The sequence below is a fragment of the Myiozetetes cayanensis genome, unplaced genomic scaffold, assembly GCF_022539395.1.
Source record: "Myiozetetes cayanensis isolate MyiCay16 unplaced genomic scaffold, myiCay2020 scf1, whole genome shotgun sequence".
NCBI lineage: Eukaryota > Metazoa > Chordata > Aves > Passeriformes > Tyrannidae > Myiozetetes > Myiozetetes cayanensis.
This window is the reverse complement of record NW_026086604.1, coordinates 22,669,436-22,694,423: the sequence shown is the minus strand read 5'-3', so window position 1 is coordinate 22,694,423 and position 24,988 is coordinate 22,669,436. Positions and strand designations below refer to the sequence as shown.

General features: G+C 35.4%; 1 protein-coding gene across 2 annotated transcripts in view; it reads left to right on the top strand.

Annotated features, from left to right (window-relative positions):
* Nucleotides 1–24,702, top strand: part of TMEM67 (transmembrane protein 67) — a 29,826-nt gene extending 5,124 nt beyond the window's left edge. For both annotated transcript variants that reach the window (XM_050329782.1, XM_050329791.1), the window contains exons 5-28: nucleotides 287–356; nucleotides 451–525; nucleotides 1,712–1,774; nucleotides 4,156–4,310; nucleotides 4,428–4,536; nucleotides 6,147–6,233; nucleotides 8,206–8,271; nucleotides 11,403–11,559; nucleotides 11,938–12,061; nucleotides 13,253–13,358; nucleotides 13,962–14,018; nucleotides 14,118–14,216; nucleotides 14,688–14,786; nucleotides 15,137–15,223; nucleotides 15,943–16,042; nucleotides 16,144–16,283; nucleotides 17,777–17,917; nucleotides 18,398–18,478; nucleotides 19,951–20,067; nucleotides 21,248–21,364; nucleotides 21,447–21,551; nucleotides 21,808–21,910; nucleotides 22,889–23,031; nucleotides 23,488–24,702. In XM_050329782.1, coding sequence (XP_050185739.1) covers nucleotides 287–356; nucleotides 451–525; nucleotides 1,712–1,774; nucleotides 4,156–4,310; nucleotides 4,428–4,536; nucleotides 6,147–6,233; nucleotides 8,206–8,271; nucleotides 11,403–11,559; nucleotides 11,938–12,061; nucleotides 13,253–13,358; nucleotides 13,962–14,018; nucleotides 14,118–14,216; nucleotides 14,688–14,786; nucleotides 15,137–15,223; nucleotides 15,943–16,042; nucleotides 16,144–16,283; nucleotides 17,777–17,917; nucleotides 18,398–18,478; nucleotides 19,951–20,067; nucleotides 21,248–21,364; nucleotides 21,447–21,551; nucleotides 21,808–21,910; nucleotides 22,889–23,031; nucleotides 23,488–23,568 — 2,482 coding nt within the window. In that variant the 3' untranslated portion in view covers nucleotides 23,569–24,702. The remainder of the gene's footprint in view (nucleotides 1–286; nucleotides 357–450; nucleotides 526–1,711; nucleotides 1,775–4,155; nucleotides 4,311–4,427; nucleotides 4,537–6,146; nucleotides 6,234–8,205; nucleotides 8,272–11,402; nucleotides 11,560–11,937; nucleotides 12,062–13,252; nucleotides 13,359–13,961; nucleotides 14,019–14,117; nucleotides 14,217–14,687; nucleotides 14,787–15,136; nucleotides 15,224–15,942; nucleotides 16,043–16,143; nucleotides 16,284–17,776; nucleotides 17,918–18,397; nucleotides 18,479–19,950; nucleotides 20,068–21,247; nucleotides 21,365–21,446; nucleotides 21,552–21,807; nucleotides 21,911–22,888; nucleotides 23,032–23,487) is intronic.
* The last annotated feature ends 286 nt before the right edge of the window (nucleotides 24,703–24,988 follow it).

Here is a 24,988-nt window from a genome sequence, read left to right as displayed (position 1 = left end):
AGTCCTTTTATGACCAGCAGCTTGGTTTGTTTGTCTGGTTTTAGTGTGACTAAAAAGCAGGCTTTGGATTGGAAGCAAAAATAGAATTCTTACTTTGATAATTAACTATTTGGTTTGTTTTCTACTTCACTGATAGTAGAAACAAATAGGTAATAACTTTAGAATTTCAGAACTAGGGAAGCCACTGACATCGTTATCGGGCATGCTGTGTAATCAAGTTTCACTAAGTAGCAAACCTCATACTTAAGTGCATTTTAAGTGCATTCTTCGTGTTTGTGATCCATAGGTGTGTAAGATGTGAAAAAACATTCATCCATGTAAGCAAGTCTTGTGACTGCAGCAGCCCAAACATTCTAGTAAGTGGAATTGTTATTATATTGAAGTTCAGAGCAGAAAAGTTATTTTGACAAGTGTATAAATTTCTTTTTTTTTTTCTCTTATTTCTTTCAGACTGGGGGATTGTGTTTCTTTGCTCAGGAAAGTTTACCCCCAAAGGGAGTTGCAACTGTTCGTTTTGCACAGCTGGTAAATGTATTTAATTCTAAAATATTTTTAAGCTCTGTCATTGTTTACTTTCAGTAAATATTTTAAATTCCAATCCTGTAAAACAAAGGTAGTAGTTTGTTGTGGTGGTATTTTGTTGTCTGATTTGCATCAAGATAGAGTATAGGTATGGAGACCAGGCAAGCACTGTTCTAAGGGAATAAGGTTTTAAAAATTCATGCCCTCTTGGAAACTGAAAAAGAGAAGTAATTTACATGACTTTAGTATCAAAACAAATAGCATGTGGTCTTTTGTATTAAATGTGTGCATTTAAAGCACACGCTTGTATCACAAAAAAAGTGCTGAAGAGTTTTTATTACTATGTAAAATTGGTATTTATGTAAAACATTTGGAAGAACCGATAAGGATTGAGTTTACATCTTCAGCTTAAAGCTTATACAAGAAAATGGACACATCTAAAGTTTGAGATTCTGTATGAAGTTGCTGAACTCTTGAATTGGCTAATGTATGAAAATGTGTTCTATTGAGAAGAATGAAGGTATTTTAGCTAATGAACTTTTATTCATTGAGTGAGTGAAATCTTCTCACAGTTAGGACCATTGTCTGAATTCAGGACATGCTACATGGTTAAGAAATGTATTTTAGTTCCTAAATGAATGGATGTTAAAGGCAACTGCTTGAAAGAAAGTAAAAAGCAGCCTTCACTTTTCCTGGTATCAAATAGTGGTCTTGCTTCCTGAAAATGTCATTTTGTAAGTATTATTATATTGAAAATATGTCTTTTTGGTGGCTTACAGTATTTATGAACACTGTTTAGTTCAAATGTGAGTAGTTATAAAAAGCAGGTGCTGAAATAATTAATTTGGCAGATTTGGTCCTGAGTTAAATTTACCAACTCAACATCTTACCCTTGAAATTGCTAGTACTTGTGTTGTGCAGTAAAGAAAACGTCTTTGCCCCAAAATCCATATTGAAAGCTTAAATATTCCATCTTGTTCTGTATATTTTGTTTAATTTAGTGAAGTGAAAGAAATTACTGCATTATGGTTGTGTTTTGAACTGATATTGTTTGACTGAGATATTTACAAAGGACAGAAAGCTCTTAATAAAAAATAAATAGCATCTTTTAGCTGATTAGTTTTCTGGACTGTTACATTATAGATAAATTGTTGTGAACAAAGACAGTGAAAAAAATCCTTATTTACAGGGTATAACACTGACATCAGCATGGTTTCTGAAAAACCTCCAGTCCTCAGCCTTTGCCTGTTGGGTAAGTTTCATTAATGTTTGCAGTTTGCTTTTTTTATACAGAAGTGGAATACTCTGTAAAAGCACGGGATTTTTGGAAGTTACCTTACTTATTTTTAAATAATTTTATTTTGAGATAACAGTAGATAAGAAAGAATTATATATACAGAATGTGTAGAAATATTGAGGGCAGTCAATGTTAATGCAAGTCTACAGGGCAGGAATTTTCACAAGATGAATGGGATTAAAGAAGAAATCCCACATTAGTCAGCAGTATGTGAACTGTCAACTGAGCACATCCAGGAAGGGATCACCCATAAAATTAACTTCTTACATATTCAGTATTGATTGGCACCTGGTCTTTACCTCATATTTGACTTTTGGTTATTAATTTTGTTTTGTGATGTAGAAGGATCACCATAGAACCACCCTTTTTAGTTTTACTTTGCTTTGCTTTATGTATGCAAGTGTTATTTGCCATTATGTTGCTCTGGGTGACAGTAAACATGGGTGAAAGAGTGGGTGCAGCAAGAGAATCACAGACACTTGTGACATATGCCTCTGCCTCTTTTTTACCAACTCTGTTATCACACATGCTCCTTTACCATATGTATTCCATTCCTCAAAATCATATTTTAACTTCTCGAGACCTACTTTTTCTTCCAATCTGTCACATCCCAAGGGTTACCTGGCCTACTGGTCTCTGAAGATCACAATAGTGGATTTGCAGAATTCCGTAACACGCAAGCACACAGAGCCTTTATTTCCTACATTTCTTTATTAGAGATTACTACAAATAGCTACCAGTAAAGTGAGTATACTTATGATTAATAAAGCGAGTATATGTGCATTCCAGTGGTAGCAGCAATCAGTAGTAGCAGCAAGCATATATTTCAATATTATAAGCTACTATAAAATGATCACTAGTAAAGCAGCAAATATGCTTAGGATTAATTACCTATATGCATGGCTACGTATATATATTATTCAAAACAGTACCAGTACCATAGTCACTAAACCACACCCAGGAGTGGGGCCTCAAAATTGATGACAGTGAAGTTCCACTTCAAAGATGATCCACTTCGCATAGTCTGGAATCAGCCAGGCATCCCCAGCCTGATAACTTGCCTAGGAGAGCTCATGGAAACGTTTGTGTAGGGTACATTCTCTGTGTGTTAGAGAGATTGAAAGAGAAACCACTGAAGGGACAGATGTCACTCTCCATTTTGGGTAAAAAGTAAGTAATTTTTGGATCACAGAGACATAATGCAGCATAGGATAGCACCACCTGGAGCAGCCAATAGATGGTGTTTTATATTCTCTCAGGCTGGTTTTTTGGTTTTTTCCAGACAGTTTTTGTGCTCTTTCATCTACCACAGCCAATAGCCGTTGCTAATTCCTACTCTTTTGGAATGTTTTGCCTCCTCTAGATTCTTTCTCATGCTTCCAGATAAAAGTTGCTGTAACAATTCCTTGGGTTTGTATTTATTGATGGTATCTCAAGAGGTCTCTGGGGTACCAGAGACATTAGGTACCCACCTGCCCTTCTCAAGGATGTTTCAGATTCCCAGGCCTAGTTCCTAGACTGGCAGGTGTTCTCTCACTCAGTGTCTCATCAGACTCTTGTTCAGTATTTTCCCAGATCACCTTTGTGGCTGCTCCCATCATCATCTCATAAACACTGCTCTGATATGTATTCTCCTTCTTGTCCCATTTTTTTCCATCAACTGAGACTGTCCTCATTGCTAACATAAGTTTGTCCTGTGTGTCCTCAGGCTGCTCAGCAGCTCAGAGGTGCTGCCTGAATGTAACGTGCAGCTACTGATCTGACCCACACAAGGGGAGCAAGGAGGTGGCAATTCAGTACTAGTGCAGTGATCACTGCACAGAGATGCCAGGCATCACCTCTGCCTAGCACTTAGCACTGGTTTGTTTGCCAAAACCGAACAAGGTATAAATACAACATAGTTTAGGAACAGAAGGATAGAAAAAGTACTGAAAAGAAGATATTTACAATATATGCAACTATAGTTGTCAGTCTGAGCTCTTTGATGGAGTCATCTTTGTCATACAGCCTAAGTGGTATTAAACATTTTGATTCTTACTTTGTTTTCTAAATACAGATTTTGACATTTCTGTCACATCATCACATCATAGCTGATGCAACTAAAATAAACTGAAAAAGAGAGAGTATTGATTTTATGGTGCCATCTGCAGACCTATAAAAATATGATAGCTGAATACATGGCAGAAAACACTAGGTGTTTACAAAACAAAATTCCTTTTAAGTGAAAACAAGGGTTTAGGAGTGGCTTCATAAAGATAACATTCATTTTATGATTGCCTCATCAAAAGGAAGGGTAATTAAATACTTTTGTATGTTCTTGTGTTTCTACACTGCAGTTGTACTCAAATGTAACAGCATGCCAAGCTCTTGGAAATATGTGTGTGATGAATATGAACTCATTGAGTTCTTCAAGTACAGATGCCTGTGGTTTGTTTCAATATATTTTTATTGGTACAGCAAGACTAGGAATTGTTCATTCAATAGCCTACTGGTAAGTTGCCTTTTCCATAACTTTTGGTCTTTAATAGCATTTTATGGAAATTATCCTAAATGTTCTTTGATGAAAAATGTTATGTTTCTTTAGAGAAAACGTTGTAATTATTTTCAGGAGGCATAATCTTCCATGGCTATATTATGGTGATCAACCAGGATTAGCATCTCAAGTGCTTGAGAAAAATCATTTCCCTACAACCTTCAGTTTTAAAGGAAGAGATAAGGTAGGTTTTTGGTAATAGACATGGGGAAGCAGACATTAGGAACAAGACATAATCACACAGAGAGGCTTAGATTTATTATAGATGTAACTCTACTAAAGATATATTTTAGGCAGTCAGTGTAATAGAACTCATTGTGAGATCTTATGGAAGAAGAAGGCGATATTTATGTAAAATAATATCTAGTAAGGCGGTTTTACTGACACCCACTCACACATTTGCTTTGCTTATGCTCTCATACCCACATTCTCATAAGGCCAAGATTTGCTTGCCTGAGTGGTCTGACGAGGATCAATTGTGTGACAGAGAACAGAGGATGTCAGCTATTAAGTGCTCATTCTGTCCCCAGGGTCCTCGGTTGACAGGAATGGACTAGTAATTGGACAAATCTTTTATACCCCTTAGGAGTTACTAGTTGTTTTGGCACTGTCCTTTGCTTCAGTCTTGTTTACTTCAGTCTTCATAAATCTGAAGCAAAGTTGGTTTTTGTCTTTTTATATTGTTTGAAATACATTAATCCTTTTTTCAGTTTTCCTGGTGAGATAATTGGAAAAAGAGAGGTATATGTGGTATGCTGTAACTTTGCTGTCACCTGCCTGAGATACCAAAGTGCAGGGTCTTTTGCTGACAATTTGTCTGTGCCATGGTTTTATCACAACCCATTTCTCGGCTCTGTTGCTGAGAATAGTGTTTTTCATCATTGTTAATCCTTTCTCTCCGTTGCTTCTGTTGCATACACACACATTGCTCTCCCTACTTCATTTATACCAACTGTAGTATTTGTTACAAATCTCTACAAGCTAATTTGTATCAGAGATGGGTTCAGTGTATTACTCCAGCCTTTTCCTCTTCCTACAGTGAATTAGGGAAAAAAAAACCAACAACAACCAACAACAAAAGAGGTGAGAAAAGCAAATGGTTTCAGTGTTAACAAAGCAATATATCCATCCCTAGGAGGGATAGACTGGTGCAAATAGATTGTTAACTGGCAGTTTTATGAAGGAATCAAATAGTAAATCAAACAGTAGTGTGATTTATTTTACAGATTCACTGTAAAAATAGAATAACTGCAATAGTTTATTCAAATTAAGCTAATCACAGAAGGTAAGTAGTGCTAGTGATAACCTGTTTGTCAATTATACTGCCAACTTTATCGAGAGTTTTCTTATTGACTCAAAAATAAAATCAGACTTTTGCAGCCATATTCTAAAATGCTGTGTTTTAAATTAAACAGTGTTGCAATGCAGCAGTTCTTTTACAACTAAAATATTTGTTATTCTTCCTAACACTGAAAGTCCTGGAAGCCCTCAAGGTCCAGCACAGTATACATTAGAAATCTGCATAGATTTTTTATTAGTTTAGGGCATGTCTACCTGTGTAGAAGTTCCTTTGGAACTTCTTCCAGTGAAGTTGTAGAAGTACAGTAAAGTATGTAGGTTTTTTGTAAAAGATAACTACCAAAACCAAGATTTAAAACAAAATCAAAAGGAAAAAAAAAAAAGGATTATGCTGAAAGTTTCAGGAAGCATAAAGCGATGAGACAGCAATCTCTAAAACATATATGTCCACTTTAGGGTCGTTTAATTGTTTCCTTATCTTATTTTCGTCATCAGGATTTAAAGCTGCAATTTATTGCAGCCTCGTTTGATGCAGCAGGAAACTTTCTTAAATGGCAGAGTTTGGAAGGAGGCATCTTACAGGTATGTCTGATTTTAGTTATCTCTCCTTGATACCATAACATTCTGATTGCCTTTAGTCTAAATTAATACAAAAGCCAAGAGTTTGGTTACTATACTAATGACTGTTCATAACTATACAGCTACATTAGGGAAAATAATTAATTCTTGATCAATGATCTCTACAAAATCAGAGGTATAAATTCATTAACACTGCCTTCATACATTGTACCAGTATAAATTTTGTATATTGGAAAGCTCTGAAAAATAGCATTAGTCACTAAGAACCAACCATCTTTCTTCCTTTCAGCACAGTTACCCATGTGTGTAGTTTCTTATTAGACCTCTTTTGCTTGTTGAGAAAAGTGCATTTTTTTTGCTCTCAGTCCACATATGTTTATAGATGATTCCATGAGTATGTCCCTATTGGATGTTGTCACCTGCTTGCACACATTGTGGGGGTAACAAGCAAATCGGTGATTTTGTCACTGTCAAGAGTGGTAGGAAACCTGATCTACTATCCCATTTTCTTTCACTTCTGTTTGGATTTTTTGCTTGCTTATTTCTTTTGGTTTGAAACATAAAATGTACATTTTGGCCAACATCTGCCCATCTTTTTAATAACAGAAAGTTATAAATACTTGCTGGGAGACTTTATATAGAAATGGGGAACACTGGCTAGAAGATTGGCAGTACCCTTGGATACTCTGCCCTCAGATTTCAGTGGCACACACGCAATTCTACTTCAGCAGTACCATGCTGTAGAGATAACATGTGAAAATTGCAAGTAAGCAGCAAGTAGAAAGTGCAATAGTAAATTAGTTACCAGCAAGAGAAATGGGCAGCTGCAACACACATTACAGAGTAGAATTTGTTTAGCAGTCTAGTGGTGGTCTAAGCACTCTCAGTATTTCCCTAGGCAGCAACAATAGAAACACTAGCAAGAACAATTGGGAATTCTCTGTCCCTCTTTCTAGGCTCTTCATGTCGCTCTTGGAGCGTGTCACTTCTGAAGCTGCAGTGTCTGCAGAAGAGCAGCTGACATTCAGGATTTAAATAGTGACTGCTATTTCTTTTGTTACTGTCTCAGGATGAACCCTCTTGTATCTGCCTCTCCAGTTTTAAGGAGAAGTAGTGTCTGAGAGGACAGGTTACTAAGGCAATTACTATGCATAGAAAATTATACATTCTGAGGTAAATTTTAAGGTTCATTAGGGCATATTAATTTTCTTAGGCAAAGTATTTCACAGCTATCAAGAACCAATGGGAAAGGAATATCTTTTCCATTCAAAGCTTCATTTAATGTAATAGATTGTGTATGATGATAAGACATCACAGTGCCAAAGCGGTCTCAGTGCATAATTATAGCAATTCCCAGGATTTCAGCTTCACACTAGCAGAACTGTGTTTCATCTAAATTTAGACTTGATTTTCATTTTGGGAAAATGGCTACGCCCTTCAATAAATGCCATGCTCATTTAGCTAGAATTTGGTCCATTTTTTCTAGATTCAGCTGAATCTGCTGTTCTTTGCAGAAAATTTAGGTGTTATAGTAAAAAAAAGGAAAAAATTCTGTTACTTACTGTAACTTTAATCCTCTGATAATGCCAGCTTAAGAGAAAGAGTGTAATATGAATGTGGACTCCTTTTCTTATGGGATTCTTGAATTTAGCAGAAGCCACTAATAAAGCTTGAGGCAGCACAGGTATGGAACATTCAGTCCCCGAAAAGATTATTTTTGCCTGTTTGGATGCTGCTGTCCACAGATTCAGTGGAACTTAAAAATGCTGTGCTAAATCAACATTTTAAGACCATCAGTATTATTGCAATAAATTATCCTGTTTACTCTTCAAAATATTCCTTCTATTAAAAAATAGAACAAAATATCTTTTAAGAGAACTGTGAATACATAAACTGCTTGAGGCACCTGTAAATTTTTTTCATGTGAGAAAATGATACTTTTGAATTGACTTAATTATAATTATGATTTGTTCAGCTTTGTCCTGATACAGAAACTAAATTGGATGCAGCTTATACATTTGGAACAACTTACCAACAAAGTGTAAGTAAGATATAAAAAGCTATTCTAACTTTTGAATCAAGTTGCTTGATACATCATTAGTAATTCAGTGTATATTGAAGGACATCTGGAGTTTAGCCGTAAGCTACAACATGAAGTTCTTTCTTGTGAAACTGGTGCTTATTTTAATTTTTCTTTGTTTTTGACTGAAATAAGTGGGGTTTGGTAAATTATTTAACTGTGCATCACAAAACTTGTGTATTACATAGCATGATCAAAATAAATTAAACTGGCATTTCTGTTACTGAGGTTGCTGACTTAGGAGTGGAAGAACACAATGCTTGAATTCTGGCAGTCATATACTTTACATCGTATCTTCTAATTTTCCTTTTGCCACATTTGGCAAAGGTTTCATACATAAAGAAGGCAAATCTCATCATTCCATGCCTGTATATTATCCCTGTTAACTCTTTAATGGTGTGAATTTGATTTTAGTGAACTCAATACAGAGATTGAAGGCTGAACAGATGACTCATCAGAGGAAAGAGATTCTTTAGTTGTCTCAACTATGGAAAAAAACTATTGGAGTTTTCACACTTTACTAAACAGCAGGAAAGAAAGAGTGGATAGAGCACTTGAGTTTATGTATACTTACATGCTAAATTCAGTCAGCCACAGACATTGTTCTGCCAACAATAAGGTATCATTGATTTTTGTCACTTAACGTGTTAAACTGGGAGGTGGTAGTCTCTTTGGCAGCAGGTGGTGAAAGAAACATATTTATTTTTATAAAACTCCGTATGTGTGCACAGCATCTCATACCTATATATTAATACTGTTTAGTAACTCATCTACATTCAAAACCATTCCCCTCATTATGTGTTGCAGCGTAAAAATACATAAACTCTGGCTGCTACTTGGGTAGTGTGAAAGTTCTGTAGGGTAATACAAAGCTTTAGTCTGTGAAATCTAAAGTGTTTACCAAATAACATTGACAAGTGTTAAATATTTTTACTCTTCCATATTGTTTAATGTTGTTTAACCCATATTTCAGTATTTCAGACAGAATGAAAACATTTTCTATTTATGATCATTGAACTAGTCAAGTATGGTTTAATTTTTTTGCTCTTTAAAATGTTACGTGTTTGGTATATTGAATCTGTAGAACCTAAGTATTACTAACAGTTAATATTACTGGGTTTGAATATATACACCAATAAATAATAACTAACTGAGTATTGTTTAATGTAACTTTTTTCATGGGTTGCAGTACTTTATTTTCTTTCCTACAGCTTTGGAGAAAATGTATTTGAACATGTTATATGAGTATTTAAAGACTGCACCTACTTTCATATTTAATGTCTTCACACAATCACAGCGTGGTTGAGGTAGTCAGGGACCTCAGGAGGTCATCTTATCCACTCCCCTGCTCAAGCAGGGCCACCTAGAGCAGGTTGCCCAATACCATGTCCAGATGGCTTTTGAATATCTCCAAGGAGTGAGACTCCAAAGTCTCAGTGGGTAACCTGTGTCAGTGCTTGGTCACCCTGACAGTGAAAAAGTGTTTTCTGTTGCTCAGAGGGAACCTCTGGGTTCAGTTTGTGCCCATTGCCTGGGCCCCTGAGTTGGGCTTCAGTTTTTGCCCATTGCCTCTGGTCCTGTCCCTGGGAAGTGCTGAAAAGAGCCTGGCTTTGTCTTGTACACCCTCCCTTCAGATATTTGTACACATTGGTAAGATCTCCCCTGAGCTTTCTTATTCTGGCAGAAGTCTCAGCTTTTCCTCATAGCAGAGATGCCTGCACTGGGCTATATCAAGTAGTTCCATATCTCTCTTGTACTGGTGAGCCCAGAACCGGATTCTGAACTCCATGACTTTAGCATTTATATGTCTTAACTTTAGTGTTTATACTGTTTTAGATTTTATGCCTGTGAACTTTGCTAGGATGTTTTTTCCTAATCTGTTGGAAAATGTTAAAACCTTCATTCTCCACATTCTCCACATAGTGAATTACAATCATTTCTACAAAGTTTGTATAAAATCATTAGTACTTTTTAATTACTTGCAAATAGCTGGCATGCCTTGCCTGTCAGAACTTCAGTAGAGTGTTTGACACTGTTTCCCACAGCGTTCTCATGGAGTTACTGACTGTTCATGGCTTGGATAGGTATACTCTTTGCTGGGTGAAAAACTGGCTGGGTGGCTGGGCCATCGTGAGAGTGGTGGTGAATGGAACCAAATCCAGTTGGTGGCCAGGGGTTCCCCAGGATTCAGTATTTATTGATGATCTGGTTGAGGAGATCAAGGGCACCCTCAGCAAGTTCGCAGATGACACCATGTTGGATATGGGGTGCTGATCTGCTGGAGGGTTGGAAGGCTCTGCAGAGGGGTCTGGACAGGCTGAATCAGTGGGCTGAGGACAATGGTATGAGATTCAACAAGACCATCCTTCATTTAGGTCACAACAACTCCATGCAGTGCTCAGGCTTGGGGAAGAGTGGCTGGAAAATTGCCTGTCAGAAAAGAAGATGTTTGACAGCTGAATGAATATGAGCCAGCAGTGTGTTTAAGAACCAGACTTTTGAGAGAAACAGGAATTTCATATCTTTGAAGTCTGAAGAAGTAACTGCACTTTGGCCACGACAACCCCATGCAGAGCTACAGGCTGGGCACAAAGTGGCTGGAGAGCAGCCTGGCAGAAAGGGATCTGGGAGTTTGGATTGACAGGAAGCTGAACATGAGCCAGCAGTGGGCCCAGGTGGCCAAGAAGGCCAAGGGCATCCTGGTGTGTATCAGGAATAGTGCAGCCAGCAGGACCAGGGCAGTGATTGTCCCCCTGTACTCGGCACTGGTGAGGCTGCACCTTGAGTGCTGTGTCCAGTTCTGGGCCCCTCATTACAAGAAAGACATTGTGGTATTGGAGCAAGTCCAGAGAAGGCCAAGGAAGCTGGTGAAGGGTCTGGAGCACAAGTCTGATGAGGAACAGTTAAGGCAACTGGGTTGTTTAGCCTGGAGAGAGGGAGGCTCAGGGGAGACCTTGATGATTCTGTGATTCTGTCTTCTGTGAAAAAGTGGGACAGATTCCACAATAATTTTGTAGGGAATAAATCTGCAACTCAATGAAATAATTAAATTGCTAAAGTGATCTTTTTATTTTGACATTTTTTTCTTGTAGTGCAAAATTTCAGTTTCCAAGATTTTATTGGATTTTGCTGATCCAATCTTTTATGACCTGTTCCTTGAATATAATGGTGACAACGGACAACAACAACTTTGGGCCGTGCCAGTTTTAAATATGAATCTTCAATACAATGAAAAGTTTGTTAATCAAGGTAAGACTGTCACAGTAACATTTCTTTGAATTTAAGTCATCTGAATAACTTTAAATAGAAATAATTTATATTCATTACTATTACTAAGTTGTTTTAAAGATACCACAGCACACCACAACTTGTTTCCATTTAAAGAATTTAATATTTTGTGGGCAAGTTCTGATAGTTTAAGTGCAAGCTTTGCTTGTATGCAGTGTTCCCATTGTTACTCTGCACAAATAAAATAATCTCATTTCATGATGTATTTGTTTAAGTTGAAAATAAACAATTTTATATCCTCAATAGTTCTGTGTGTTGCACAGTTATATGTGTTGTTTCTAGTAGATTTCTTTTTTTTGTGTTGAATTATCTGTGTGAAACTGTCATGTTTTTTCAAAGGTAGTAACATGAACAACTGGCTTTTGACTCGTCGATTTTTTTTGGTGGATACGCTTAGTGGAAAAGAGACTGACTTGGGAAAACCACCAAGGGTAATTCGGATTGCTAGCGAAATAGCAATAAGGTGAGTCATTCATATAATATATAGTACATAGAAAATAAAGCCAGTATTGCACAGTGTGCATTTTATTGTCTCAAAAGATAAGTTGTTTTATTATGTTGTTTCTAATATGTCTAATATATAATATGTGCTTCTTTCTCCATTGCTTATGTGAAAATGGCATGAATTTCCATAGGTAGTTCTGATAAATGAGTGAGAAACATTGACTTGTGGGAGTTTAATTTACTGTGATTACCTTCCAGGTATCCTTCCATGGATCAGACCATGTTAGCAGGCGTTCAGTCACCTCTTAAAAACAAACAGGTGTCATCTGGAAAGACCTAAAAACTCTGTTAATTCTTTTTCAATGTGTGTTTTGCTGACTATACAAGGATGTTATTTCACACTCCATATTCTTTTTTGCAGTATATTTACAGCCTGTTGCCTATTCTGTTATGCAGTCCAGAATAGGCTTGTAGGCATTTGACTGAAAATGTGAGACTGCATGGTAGGGTCATTACTGATGGTTAATCTAAGATGGAGTATATTTTGAAAGAAACTTTGGTATCTTCCTTTTCCTTCAGCTCTGCTTCAACTTATTATCAGTTAAACAGTTGCTGAGTAGCACTGAGTACTGATCCATAAAAGTAACAATCTTCTCAGAATCACAGAAAATGCCAAGTTGAAAGGGACCCACAGGATCATCAAGTCCAACTCCCAGCCCTGCACAGGACGATCTCCAAGAGATTAATTTAATATATTGACTCCATTTCCTGAGAATTACGTATTACATTATTTCAAAAGATAAGGATTAGTTTATGTATGTGAGAAGAACACCCTTCCATCCCCTTCAAGCAAAGGATAATGCCAGAAGTTCAAAATACACATAAGAAAGGTCAATCTGTAAGGTTTTGAGAAAAGTTACTTTTTTGAATTGGCTTCAGTTGCAGCTATCCTAATGTCAGCAGCCAGGTAAAGATTGATTCAGGTATTTTCTTACAAATAATCCTTCCTAGCTTTTTCTTTTTATGTATTTGTGTACATGCCCTTGTACACTCCAGTTGCTTTTAAAATGTGAAGTGCATGCCATTGGATTTGAAACTCACATTTTATTGGTCAGGTTGTTCTGTTCTCTTAGTATTTTGTTATTAGTATAAGTTGCAATGAATGCTTTCCAAGCACTCATTCATGTAATCACACTCTGTATTTCTGCAGTATTCGTCTGGTATCCCACATGCAGAAAGGAACTATCTACCCTCCTCTAATTACTATTGCTTACACGGATGTGCTTGTCCAAAACCCTGAAACCCAGAGTGTGATGGTGAGATCTTTGTGTTATCTTACTTAAACTGATTTGGTAATCATACTTTTAGATCTGCTGGAATTCCAGTTTTCCAGTTGAGTGAACATTTTGGTGCAGTTTCTAATTCTGCTCTTAAGTTTTCACTGAAACTTAAACCTTTTAAAATAAAGTGGTTAAAAGGATTCACTTTTTAATTTATATTGAGTCTTTTTTAACTTAAAATAATTAGAATTTGAAGTTGTTTGTATAATGCTGAATTAGGCTACAGTTCAAATAAAGTTATATGCACAGAAAATAACAGGAAAAGTATTCTTTATGCATATGTTTTCTAAAAGACTGCAGAGAAAAAGACTCCAAAGATCAAAAAAATTTTTTTTAATTTTTTTTTTTAATTTAAAAAATCAAAACCTCTAAGGCATCAGTACACTAAAAGCAACCATTTATGCAAAGAAATGAGTTTTTATTTAAAGCAATGCACTAAGAGGAGGTTGTTATGACACAAACATTTCAGGTCACCTGTAGTTTACGTTAAAATAAAAGTGTGAAAACTACCACTGTCTGTAGTGGTGGTAGCATTTCAGAATTCCTGTGCATATTTACTTTTTGCATCTTAATATTCAGGTTTCGTTCTCAGTCAATTATGAGATGGATCAGTCAGAGGCTCGTATTCAGACTGATGTAAGTTCCAATTCCCCTTAATTTGTTGATTTAATGAATGATTAACTTCTATTTTGTGCTTTTAAAAAATATCTGCAAATAATTTTTCATTATTTTCAGGTCGCATTGGGTGTGTTGGGTGGGCTCGCAGTGTTGTGGTCCCTTCTCAAGACTGCAGGCTGGAAGAGGCGTACAGGAAGCTCTATAATTGACTTGCAGGTATAAACAGCTGGCAACCAAAAAGGGGACATTTCTTTCCCCCCTTTAATGAGACCTTGCTATCATTCCCTGTGATTATAAGTATTCTGTTTCTTCAGCTAACTGAAATAATTTCTAGCCTAGCTGCATAGAGCAGTGCACTGGAGTTAGGTTCACTTCAGAAAGCAGGTTTTACGTTTTTTTGATTCTGATATTGTCATTCAGGATATACTGTTGGTAAAAATAAAGGTATTAACAGAGCTATTCTGATCAGTTAAGTGAACTTAGTTTTCAGATTAATTCTTCTCTGAACAAAGATTAGCATTTAGGTGAATATACCATAAATATATGACTACAGTAGAAAAACTTTGTTCAAGGCTCCTTTTCAGTATTAGAGTTTCCTGTGTGAGCTGCATAATGTTCGCTATGAATGTACATATTCATTACGTAATTAGCTTTACAGATCTCTACAGTGTGTTTTTATAATTGCAGACAGTTTTCAAGTTCTTACTGTTTTATGCTGGAGACCTTGCCAACGTTTTCTTCATCATCACAGTGGGCACAGGGATTTATTGGCTTGTATTCTTCAAAGTAAGTGTTTTTCCAGATTTGAGTGGTATGAAAACCTATTAATATTACATATATTTTTACATGAAGATTAATTTTCTTTTATTTTTTTTTTCCTTTCTGGTCAGACTATTGAGGCAAGTTCTATATCATATTCTGCTTTGTGTGCTTAAATTTTGTGTTCACCTGTTTCTTTTCCTTAGGACTCATTGTACTTGCAGTCTGCTTAATAGTCACTTAAAGTATTTTACACATTCAGAATGATTGCACATTAAATACTGATCTTTTTCTGCAAAAGCTTACTCACTTTTAAGCACTTACTGTGTTTTTACATGTTTCATGTGCAGTGTTTCAATGTAACTTCTCAATTATAGGCTCAGCAGTTTGTCTCTGTCCTTTTACCACTTCCATCTCAAGAAGAAGATTTTGTTACATACATAGCATGTGCATTTAGTTTAAAGGTAAATATTTTTTTCCTCACCATTAAATAAATGTTAACATGCTTCTGTATATTTTAGGTAAGCTTGTTTTTAAACATCTTGTACAGTTCATTTTGTTAGTGCATAGACATAAATAATTATGTTTTTATAATAATTAAGTAATTTTTTCCGTAGAAATTTATTTTGTGGAGTTGTAATAGGGAAACAAATGTCTAAAGAAGATTGTCTATGAAAAATCATTCTTTCAAGGATAAAGGTCTAAAGAAACCCAAACAAAATAGCATCATGTCAAGAAGGAAGTGCTTTCTTTTGAAGCAGAATATAAATGCTGTCAGTTCCTGATTAAAAAGAAGATGGATTCAAATAATCTTATTCAAATATTTAGAATTCAGAGATCATTGTTCTGTCTTCATGGGACACGCAAGTATTGTATTAGTTGTGGGTATTATATGGAATTCTATTGGAATTCATAATACAAGTTAATATGTTATGGGGAAACAGAGTTTTTTAGAATTTGTTACTTTGGTGTATTTTGTTCATAATTTTGGACATTATCACATGACTTATCATTGCCCCAAACTTTTAAATTAAAAAAAAAAAATCAGAAGTTGGTAATAAAGGTGCTGTCTCAAGTATAGTCAAGATATCACTTGTTATGTTTAATAAATGCAATGATTGTTTCTTCATCTTTCATGTTGCTGTCCCTACTTGTTATACTTGTCCTTTTTTTTTCTCCCTAGGCTCTGCAATTCTTACAGTTGCTGATTTCACAACTTACTGTAGATATTTTCTTTATTGACTGGGAAAGACCTAAAGGCAAAGTTCTTAAAGCAGTTGAAGGTAACTCGAACTATGCTTGTTTGTATAAACAACTTTGATTAAATTCTGGTATTACTTTCAAGTGTGAAATTTCTGAGCCTTATTCTATGTACTCTTTTTAGGTGAAGGTGTTATTAAAAGTGCTGCTGTACCTGTGAGCATATGGAGGACATATTTTGTAGCAAATGAATGGAATGAAATTCAGACAGTGAGGAAGATAAATCCCCTCTTTCAAGTGCTTGCAGTTCTTTTTTTTTTGGAGGTAGTATAACTACTATTATGATTTATTGTTGTTGTTGTTGTTTATTTTTTATGATTCACAGCCAGAGTGTGACTTGAGAGTCTGGTTTTTAATTCTTGCATTCCCTGAGGTAACAGTGGATCACCTTCAAGTTCACTTGAAAACATGTAACTTTGTGAAATAATTAGTTTAATGCATTTTTTTATTTTATATGTATGGATAGGTCATTGCAATATTTCACCAGGGAAGACTTAAAATAATCCCAACCTTTAAATGCCCTAAACACCCTTGTTAGTTTTATTTGGTTGGAGGTTTTTTTAAGGTAATGAGTTACCTTAAATGGCTTAAGAGACTGATAAATCTGTGTACACACTCAATTCTTTATTTGCCTACTAGCTCCCTCCTATCACAGTTTACAGCTTTATTTCTGGTTTTCTTCCTGCTTGTTTGCTATGGTGCCCTTTTATAATGCAGGAAATGAAATGTGCCAGCTCTGTTCCTGATGGCAGTATGCCTTCAGTTACAGCGTCAGGGTATGTGTGAAATTGTGCTTTACCTTTTAAAAAACATTTGGGTTTATTTCTTCTGTAGTTTAGTAATTACTTCTATTTTTGGGAAGTACTCTTAAAGCATGTAACATATAGTTGTTTATGTGAGGTTCTTCTATATATGTTTAATACTATTACTCAGTTTTATACTTCTGTTTTTAAATTTTTCTTTTAAATTAAATACAGTAAAAAACCCCAAACTTTCCTCATTCACTACATCAGCATTTCTGCTGTTGGTACCTGCAGGACAGGACCAACTTAGGTGCCATCTTGCAAGAAAAGAATGGTAGAAAAGAGAGCGCGTATGAGGTGGGTGTCAGTCTCTTTTCCCAAGTAATCAGCAGTAGGACATAAGGAAATGACCATGAGGAAATAGTCAACCCTCCACAAGTATGTTTCTGGTGCAGCTTCAGTTTTGAATGATTTTCACCAGTTAAGTATTTCAAGACATAGTGTTAGTCTCATCTTTTTTATTGTGGACTTTTTCCAGATTTTTTGTTTAAAATAGATTCAGCCATACAGATAGTGGAGAGGAATATATTTCTACTCAATAAAAACAAAAAAAAATTACTTTCTGACAGTTGCAAAACACATGAAAAATTTGTTTTAACACTGGAATATATAGGACCAAAGAGCTGAAATTTGACAGAAATAATATCCTTATGCAGTCTAACAGTAGAATCTTTTGGAATTTTTCAGTAAAAACCAGTGTTGACTTTTTGTGAGATTTAGCTGCATGTGTTTATAATTTTTGTGTCAACAGGTATATGTACAGTTTATGTTTTTATGGTTTCTCAGTAATGACACTGGATCACACAATTAAACTCTATCACAGTGAAAGTGCTGCTATTCTCAGGTGCATTTTCCTGATTTTTTTCTTACTTCCTGCTATGATGGGAACAACAGGATCCTAATTAGTACTGTTCATTGCCTCCTGTTGTTATATGGACCTTCTTACCTCTTCAGGTGGTAGGATTTTCAAACCTGGCCTTAATGGATGCTTCTTCCAGTCTTACAAGAAGCAGTGAGAGCTACGTAGCCCCTTGGAGCCGCATTTTAAGATTCGGTGTGTCTGTTGCACTCTGGATAGCCATTGCCATGCTACAGGTATGTGAAACACATGACACACTGAATTACCATTTTCAGACTGGTTCTTGGAAGCTGGAATATCATACTGTTCTGGGAAGCTGGGACAATCATGCTGTTTATCATAGCGTTGGGTTTGTTCTTAATTTTTTGTTTAGTTGTTTTAGCATAGCACACCTTTTGGACTCAAAGTGAACCTTCTGAGCTAGAGACATCTTACTTCGCAGTCAGAATTGTAAACCTCTCAAAGATGTGAATTTAAGCAACTACTTTGTTTTGTTTTAAACAACTTTCAAGGATCTCACAAGTTCAAAATGAAAAGCAGGTTATTGCTACAACTTTACTTCTTAGAGGAAGTATGTTAATCCCATTTCATAAAGCCCAATCCTTTTGACAGACTACAGAATTCTGTCATTTGTGGGTGTTAAACTGTAAAATTAATTGCATAATAAAGTCAAATCTGGTGAACTAATACAAGAAAATTTGGTTGATTTATTTCAGGTTATATTTTTTTCTGTGTTTTATGAAAGATTTGTTGAAGATAAGATAAGCCAATTTGTTGACTTGTGTTGCGTGAGCAATGTAAGTATTTCTTTGTGTCAGTTGTACAGTGGCATTTTAAATTGAATAATACATATGATAGTTTTAAGAATATTAAATAATATTTATTCAGTTAATTTAATCAGATATTATTAGCTAACAGCCAAAGTCAGTGTTTCTTTCAGCTCACTTTATTGGTGAATTCTGCAAGATTTCAGTTAAACTTTAATTTGAAAAAGGTTCTGGAACTACAGGTATCAATATATTCTTTTAGACCTGGGATTTTCAGTTTATTTTGTTCGGGTTTTTTTTATTTTAATTGGCTACATATGCTCATACAAATTCAAAAGTAACAAGTTATGACAGAAATTAGGTGTGGAACCATTTGTTGCCATTCTGTTTACTGGTTTCTATTCTAGTGCTTTTGTCTTTCAGACACAGTTGTCTTGGTTTTATTTAATACGTTTGGAGCCCCTGGTGGTCTAGTGGTAAAGGCGCCGCGCTATCACCGCGGAGACCCGGGTTCGATTCCCGGTCAGGGCCACTCCCAGGCAGATGGAGCTCGTTAGCCCTTAAAGGCAACCCACCTACGTCCTAAGGACCTCGCTGCCACCGTCCAAGCTCACTTGGCCCCGGCAGATGAACCTTAGGATTAAAGGGTGGGCTCAGTTCCGCGCACACTGTGTCTCACCTAAAAAATCCAATGCGCAGGCTGGAAGGTGGAAAGACCTTCCCCGGATCTTCGCTCGCGAAGACTGGCCATTATTTATTATTTAATACATTTATGTTCAATTTCTGCTCCTTTCTCTGTGAGGTTGTCGCTCAACTGTTGAGCTTCATGGTTGTCCCTCTTGAACAGTTATCACCTTTTCCATGTATTTTCAGTTATATCTAAACTACTTCCCTTCCTTTTTGTTTAAATATGGGTCTTGAGGCTTTGTACTGCAGGAATTCCTTTTTAATCAAAGAAGAGTGCTGTCAGAACTGATTGGATTAGCTTATTTGTCCCGAACTTTTTAATCAGCCTTTCCAGCCTTGGTTTTTCATCTTCCGTGAAACATCCATGTAGTACCTGGGTTATAGAGAGAGTTAATCTGGGGGTTTATGTGATATATAAGCACTGTATCATACTGGATGAAATTATTTTAAATACAGTCCCCTAGGAGGTCAGCTGGAGTCATGCATATATGTATTATGTATCACAGAAGTAACTTCTGAATCAAAATAAAAACTAATAACTTGGGTTTAACTTTTATGGCTCAGTGGAATTAAGTAATGATCCTTGCTGTTGATAAACTAAACTTGAAGCTGGTGTGTGTTTTAGTCACATATAGATAAAACCAATCAGCAAAAGAGTTACTAAATATTTTTCTCCCATATTTATTTTGGTACCTACCTACTTTGTATTTGTAGAAGGGCTGGCTGGGCTGGCTGATCTTCACTGTGAATTCAAAAGTTCAAAAATAAAATGATAATTGTTAATTGAAGTATTCTTCTCTTCCCCCATCTCTTAGATTTCAGTGTTTCTCTTGTCACACCGCTGCTTTGGTTATTATATCCACGGTCGCTCAGTGCATGGACACGCAGATACCAATATGGAAGAAATGAATATGAACCTAAAGAGAGAAGCAGTAAGTAAAAGCATTAAAGTTTACACATGCTTTGGTTATTTATCGTACATAAAAACCCTCAGTCCTTTGCATTATGAAATGGCAGCTGTACATTACATTACACCAAGTTATGTTACGTGCTGGTGTGTAAATATATGACTCAATAGTTGGTTTAACTATCTGTTCACCTTCTTCATTATCTCCTCTTGTTACTTCTTCAGACTTCAAAGATGTGAAATTCCTGTTTCTCTAAAAAGTCTTATTTCATGTAGTTAAGAACCTTCTTTTTTAATATTCAAGCTTTTCATAAGATCATGGCCACATTCAAAAAGTTGCATACCAAAAAGGTTTCATGAAGAGACAAATCTGAGAAACTCATAATAAAAAAAATCTACTCTACCAATAAATTCTTTTATTCCATCTCTTCTACTATGGTGATATAACTTCTTCTTTACAGAAATGAACTTGTATAAGTATTTTTCTAGTTTGTCATATGTTGTATCTTTGCTGCAAGATCAGGCAAATGTAAAAGGTCTAATGTTCAGAGATTTTGCACTAAATGTCATGCCATCTTGCATCCTTTTAGTGACAAGAAGAAAGTACCTTGGACAAAGGATATTGCTATTTTAGTGGTAATTGGATAGAAAAAAGACCTAACCATGTGAAAATTAAATTTTAAACACTGAAATATAGAGTAATCTTTTAGTAATGTTTTTGAGTTGTGTGTTCCAATAATTCTTTTTCCTAAGTGCTTGTTTTTATATAATTTGGGGTAAAACAGCAGTTGTCGAATTTTTCAGTTTCTTGGGGTTTCTGACATTTTATTTTATGTGACCCAGAAAACATATGGAAAAAGTCAGGAATCCAAAACAAACAACCAAAAAAAGCAGGGCAAGTATAGAAAAAAATAATAAACCTAATCAAAAGGTCTTCCGAGTGGATATCAGAAGATGTATTAAAAAATAATGAACTAACACAGGTGAAAAGAGGAATATGACTTTGTGACAGCAGGGGTCAGGATTTTATTTTATGTGTTAAGAAAATCTTGCTGTATTAGAACCAAGAGTGCAATGGATTCAAATATTTAGAGATATTAAGTACTATGGTATACATGAAAGAGGGGAAATGAAAAGCTTTTGACTTGTTTTGGGTCTAGGAATGACACTGATAATGTTAATTTATAATTGCTTTAATTGTATAGGAAAATCTGTGTAGTCAGAGAGGTTTGTTACCGAACACAGATGGGCAGACATTTCAGATTTCCATTTCAAGAAAAATGCGACTGCACTATGACTGGATTCATGAAACCCTAACAAGAGTAAGTGAGAGACTGGTATTCTTTAAATGTTATTTAAAATATGTGATTTTTCTGCTGAAGTCATAGGCATGTTGTATTTCAGAAACGTGGTCCTGCAAGGCTTTTGGACTCATCTTCAAATACCTTCGAACAAAGCACCAGGGCATACAACACCATGAACAAATTTCTCAGTTCTTTTATTGATCACGTATGTACATTGACATTACTATACTAAGGAAAATATAATTATACTAAGTAGAGACTAAAAATTGTAAATCTGAAAGACAGTAAGACTGCTCTTAAAAACAACAAACCCTTTTTTGTTATGTATTTATTTTTGTCTTGGAATAGACCAGTGCTTTTTGTTCATTCATAAAGGTCTAAGTAGCCATTCCTCACTTTGTAGAAAGCACTTTGTCTTTGAAATCATGAAACAAGAAGTATTGGTTTTCTTTTTCTTATAGGTTCATAAAGAAATGGATTATATTGTTAAAGATAAGTTGCTACTTGAACGGATTCTTGGCATGGAATTCATGGAACCAATAGAGAAAAGTATTTTTTATAATGGTAAAAGATTTGTGGTATTTGTACTATGTCAAGTATCTAGGTTTCTGTGTAGATTTGTTTCTCAGGATTTACAATCTAAACTGGACTTTACAGCAGGAGGGATCATTAAATGACCCCTTGTGAGGGAGGTATTTAAGAGAAGTTCTTTAGTTTACAGAAATCCTATTTATAATCTGCTGCTTATTTGTGATGTTTTTTCTTTTAGGCGAGCTGAAAGGATACGGTTCATAATCATAAGCATTGATAGAAATATATTGTTTGTTGAGACTCTCATGGTTCCCAGAAGTTCAGATATAAATCAGGATTTCATGGCAGTAGGACATATGCGATTTTTAATGAAAATACACTGTTTCCAATCAAATTTGTATTGGACATTTTTCTGAAAAAGTAGTAAGAGGGGAAAGAATAAGTTTTCTATAATTGCTTAAGTGTTCTTCTTTAAAAGTGGTGTTTTTGATAAGATAAAGAAGTGGATAAATGCTCTAGCGCACTTTGGCTATGAAAAAGGTATTTTAAGCTTAAAAGACCCATTTTGGGGGGCACTGTTAACCAATAAATAAAGATAATGCTGAGCTCTGAACCTCCTCCTAAGTAAGGCTTTAAGCATACGTTTTCATTATTTTGTTGAGTTGGGGCCAGAGCTAACAGTTGCTAGAAATTTCAAGGACAAGACAGTTACATCTGCTTCTTGTTTAAAACTACCTTTTCAAACAATCTGAGATTCCAGGAGGGAATAGAGTTGTGTGTGGTACACAGTTTTTTCCTGTTGTTTTCCATCAGTATTACACCATTTTATAAGTGAAAAGGTTTGTGCTGTTTTTCAATAGAAGGACACAATTAGCTCTATGTTTCCACAGAATGCCATTAACTAGCTCTGATTCTGACTTCCCTTTCTCTTACCAGCATGGACTGGTGAACTTCACAATCTTGCAACTCACAGCAATAATCATTTTTCAAAAAACATTTTTTTTTTTGTAGACGAAGGACACTCTTTCAGTGATGTTCTCTACTATGGAAATGAAACAACACTGCTCATTTTCGATATCCTGTTTTTCTCTGTTGTGGATCTGGCTTCCCAGAGTTTTGTTTTAGCAGCTATTCTGACATATTTGCAACACGAGGTAAATTTCAACTTAAGAACAAAGTCATATTTTTTTAAATAGGGGTCACCTTGGCAGTTCATGCACTTAACTAGCTAATTAAAGCGGTAAGTCAGCAGTATGCAGTGACAGAAGATTACACTGAGAACTTATAAAATAGTTTTTTGATTTTTTTTGACAAATAGGCTTGTGAGAAACTGATTTTGTTCACATGGGGTCATGAATAAAGAGGTTACAAATAATTTTCAGTAGAAAACACAAATATCCATTAAAATTAATTACACATAATTCTATCATAATTTAGGGTGGAAAGGTAGTAGAAAATGTTTCCAAAATGCTAACATTAAGCACCTAATTCACTCATATTATTTACAATTTAAAGATAATACAAAGTTAATATTTTATGTTTGATACTCTTTGAAGCATACTCTTTCAAGTATTTCCTCATTAATAACATATTTTCTAAAATGTTCTTAGATATTTAGGTTTATCCGTAGTACACTTGGGCAGAAGAATTTGGCATCCAAAACCTTGGTGGATGAAAGATTTCTCATTTAATTAAGAAGATGAAAAACCTGATTGAGGAGTTAATTGTGGAAATTATGTCCATGATCAAAGCATCTCTGATCTGCAGATTATTTTAGAGTACTTTTCAATAATAATAATAATGTAATGGGTTTGAAATGTGTCATTTTTTATATTGTGTTGTATTAAGCTTTATTCTTCTGTATTTACAGATTTTTTTTTTAATTTGTGAACACTAAGACATAGGCCTTTAAAAGGAAATGTACATGCAAATAAGACAGAAGTAAACTTACTGTAGTTGTTTTTAGAATAAGATAAAAGTTATTAAATGGCTTTTGATAATGTATGGACCAGTCCCTTTGAGGCAATAATTTGAGCATCTGGTTGACAGGAGAAGTTGTCAACTCCAAAGCTTTCTGAAAATACCTTAAATCTTTTTTTCTTTTTTCTTTTAATTTATTTTGAGATGTAACTGAGCAAACGTATTTCCAGTTTTACACAGCACAGGATTTGTTCTGAATTAAGTTAATATTTCAGGAGGACGTTTGAAAGATCACTTGTTTGTGGTGACTCCAGTTTGAAATTTTAACTTCTCCTTATTGTGTCATAGTATTGTATGCTTCTCTTGTCTTCTCTTGGAGTTTACCATTGTTTTTCTTGGGTGTGGCCTACACATGACATCCCATGTGTTCGAGACACAGTGGTGTTACAGTGATGGATAAAAGCAGGTCAGTTATGGTAGAGCAGAGGAGATGGTTATCGGCATTTGGGGTTTGTTCCTGATCTTCTGTCATCTGATCGCAAGATGCTCAGGGAAACAACAGTAATTATTCTGTTCAGTTTTTCTACACAAGTGAAATGGAAGCAATTGTTCTGATCATTTTAGAAGCGTTTGCACATGTGCTCATGTACCTTTGTATCTCTTATTTTGCTGACTTTATTATCTTTAGATATAACACAGAGACCATAATTGTTTTACAGTCATCATATTTTTGGCATTTAGACAAGTCAATAATTATTCAAGTGCCACTTATTCATTGTTAAGGGAGATTATGAATGGCCTTCAAATCATCTTAAAGTGAGATGTCTACCTCCTTTTTTTACCACTGAAAAGTCTCCCTACCGTTTTTATACTTCAATTTTTTTCAATAAATGGTTAAACGTGAACAGTGTTTGCTGTTTTTATAGCTGTTACTTGTCTTTAGATGGTTCAACAAAGGACTTGCACCAGCAAAAATACCATAAAAATGTAGGTCATCATCATCTCATGCTTATTCTAAAACAGAGACTGAGGATTAGTTGGACTTTGCAGGTTTCTAATGCAGACATGCTTACCTGTGTTGAAGCAGCATTGCATTTCAGATGGATTTTGGCTTCATAAAGAAGAACATGTTCTCATATTGGTACCATGTCATATTATATTAAACCTAGAACACCATGGACATAAATCTCC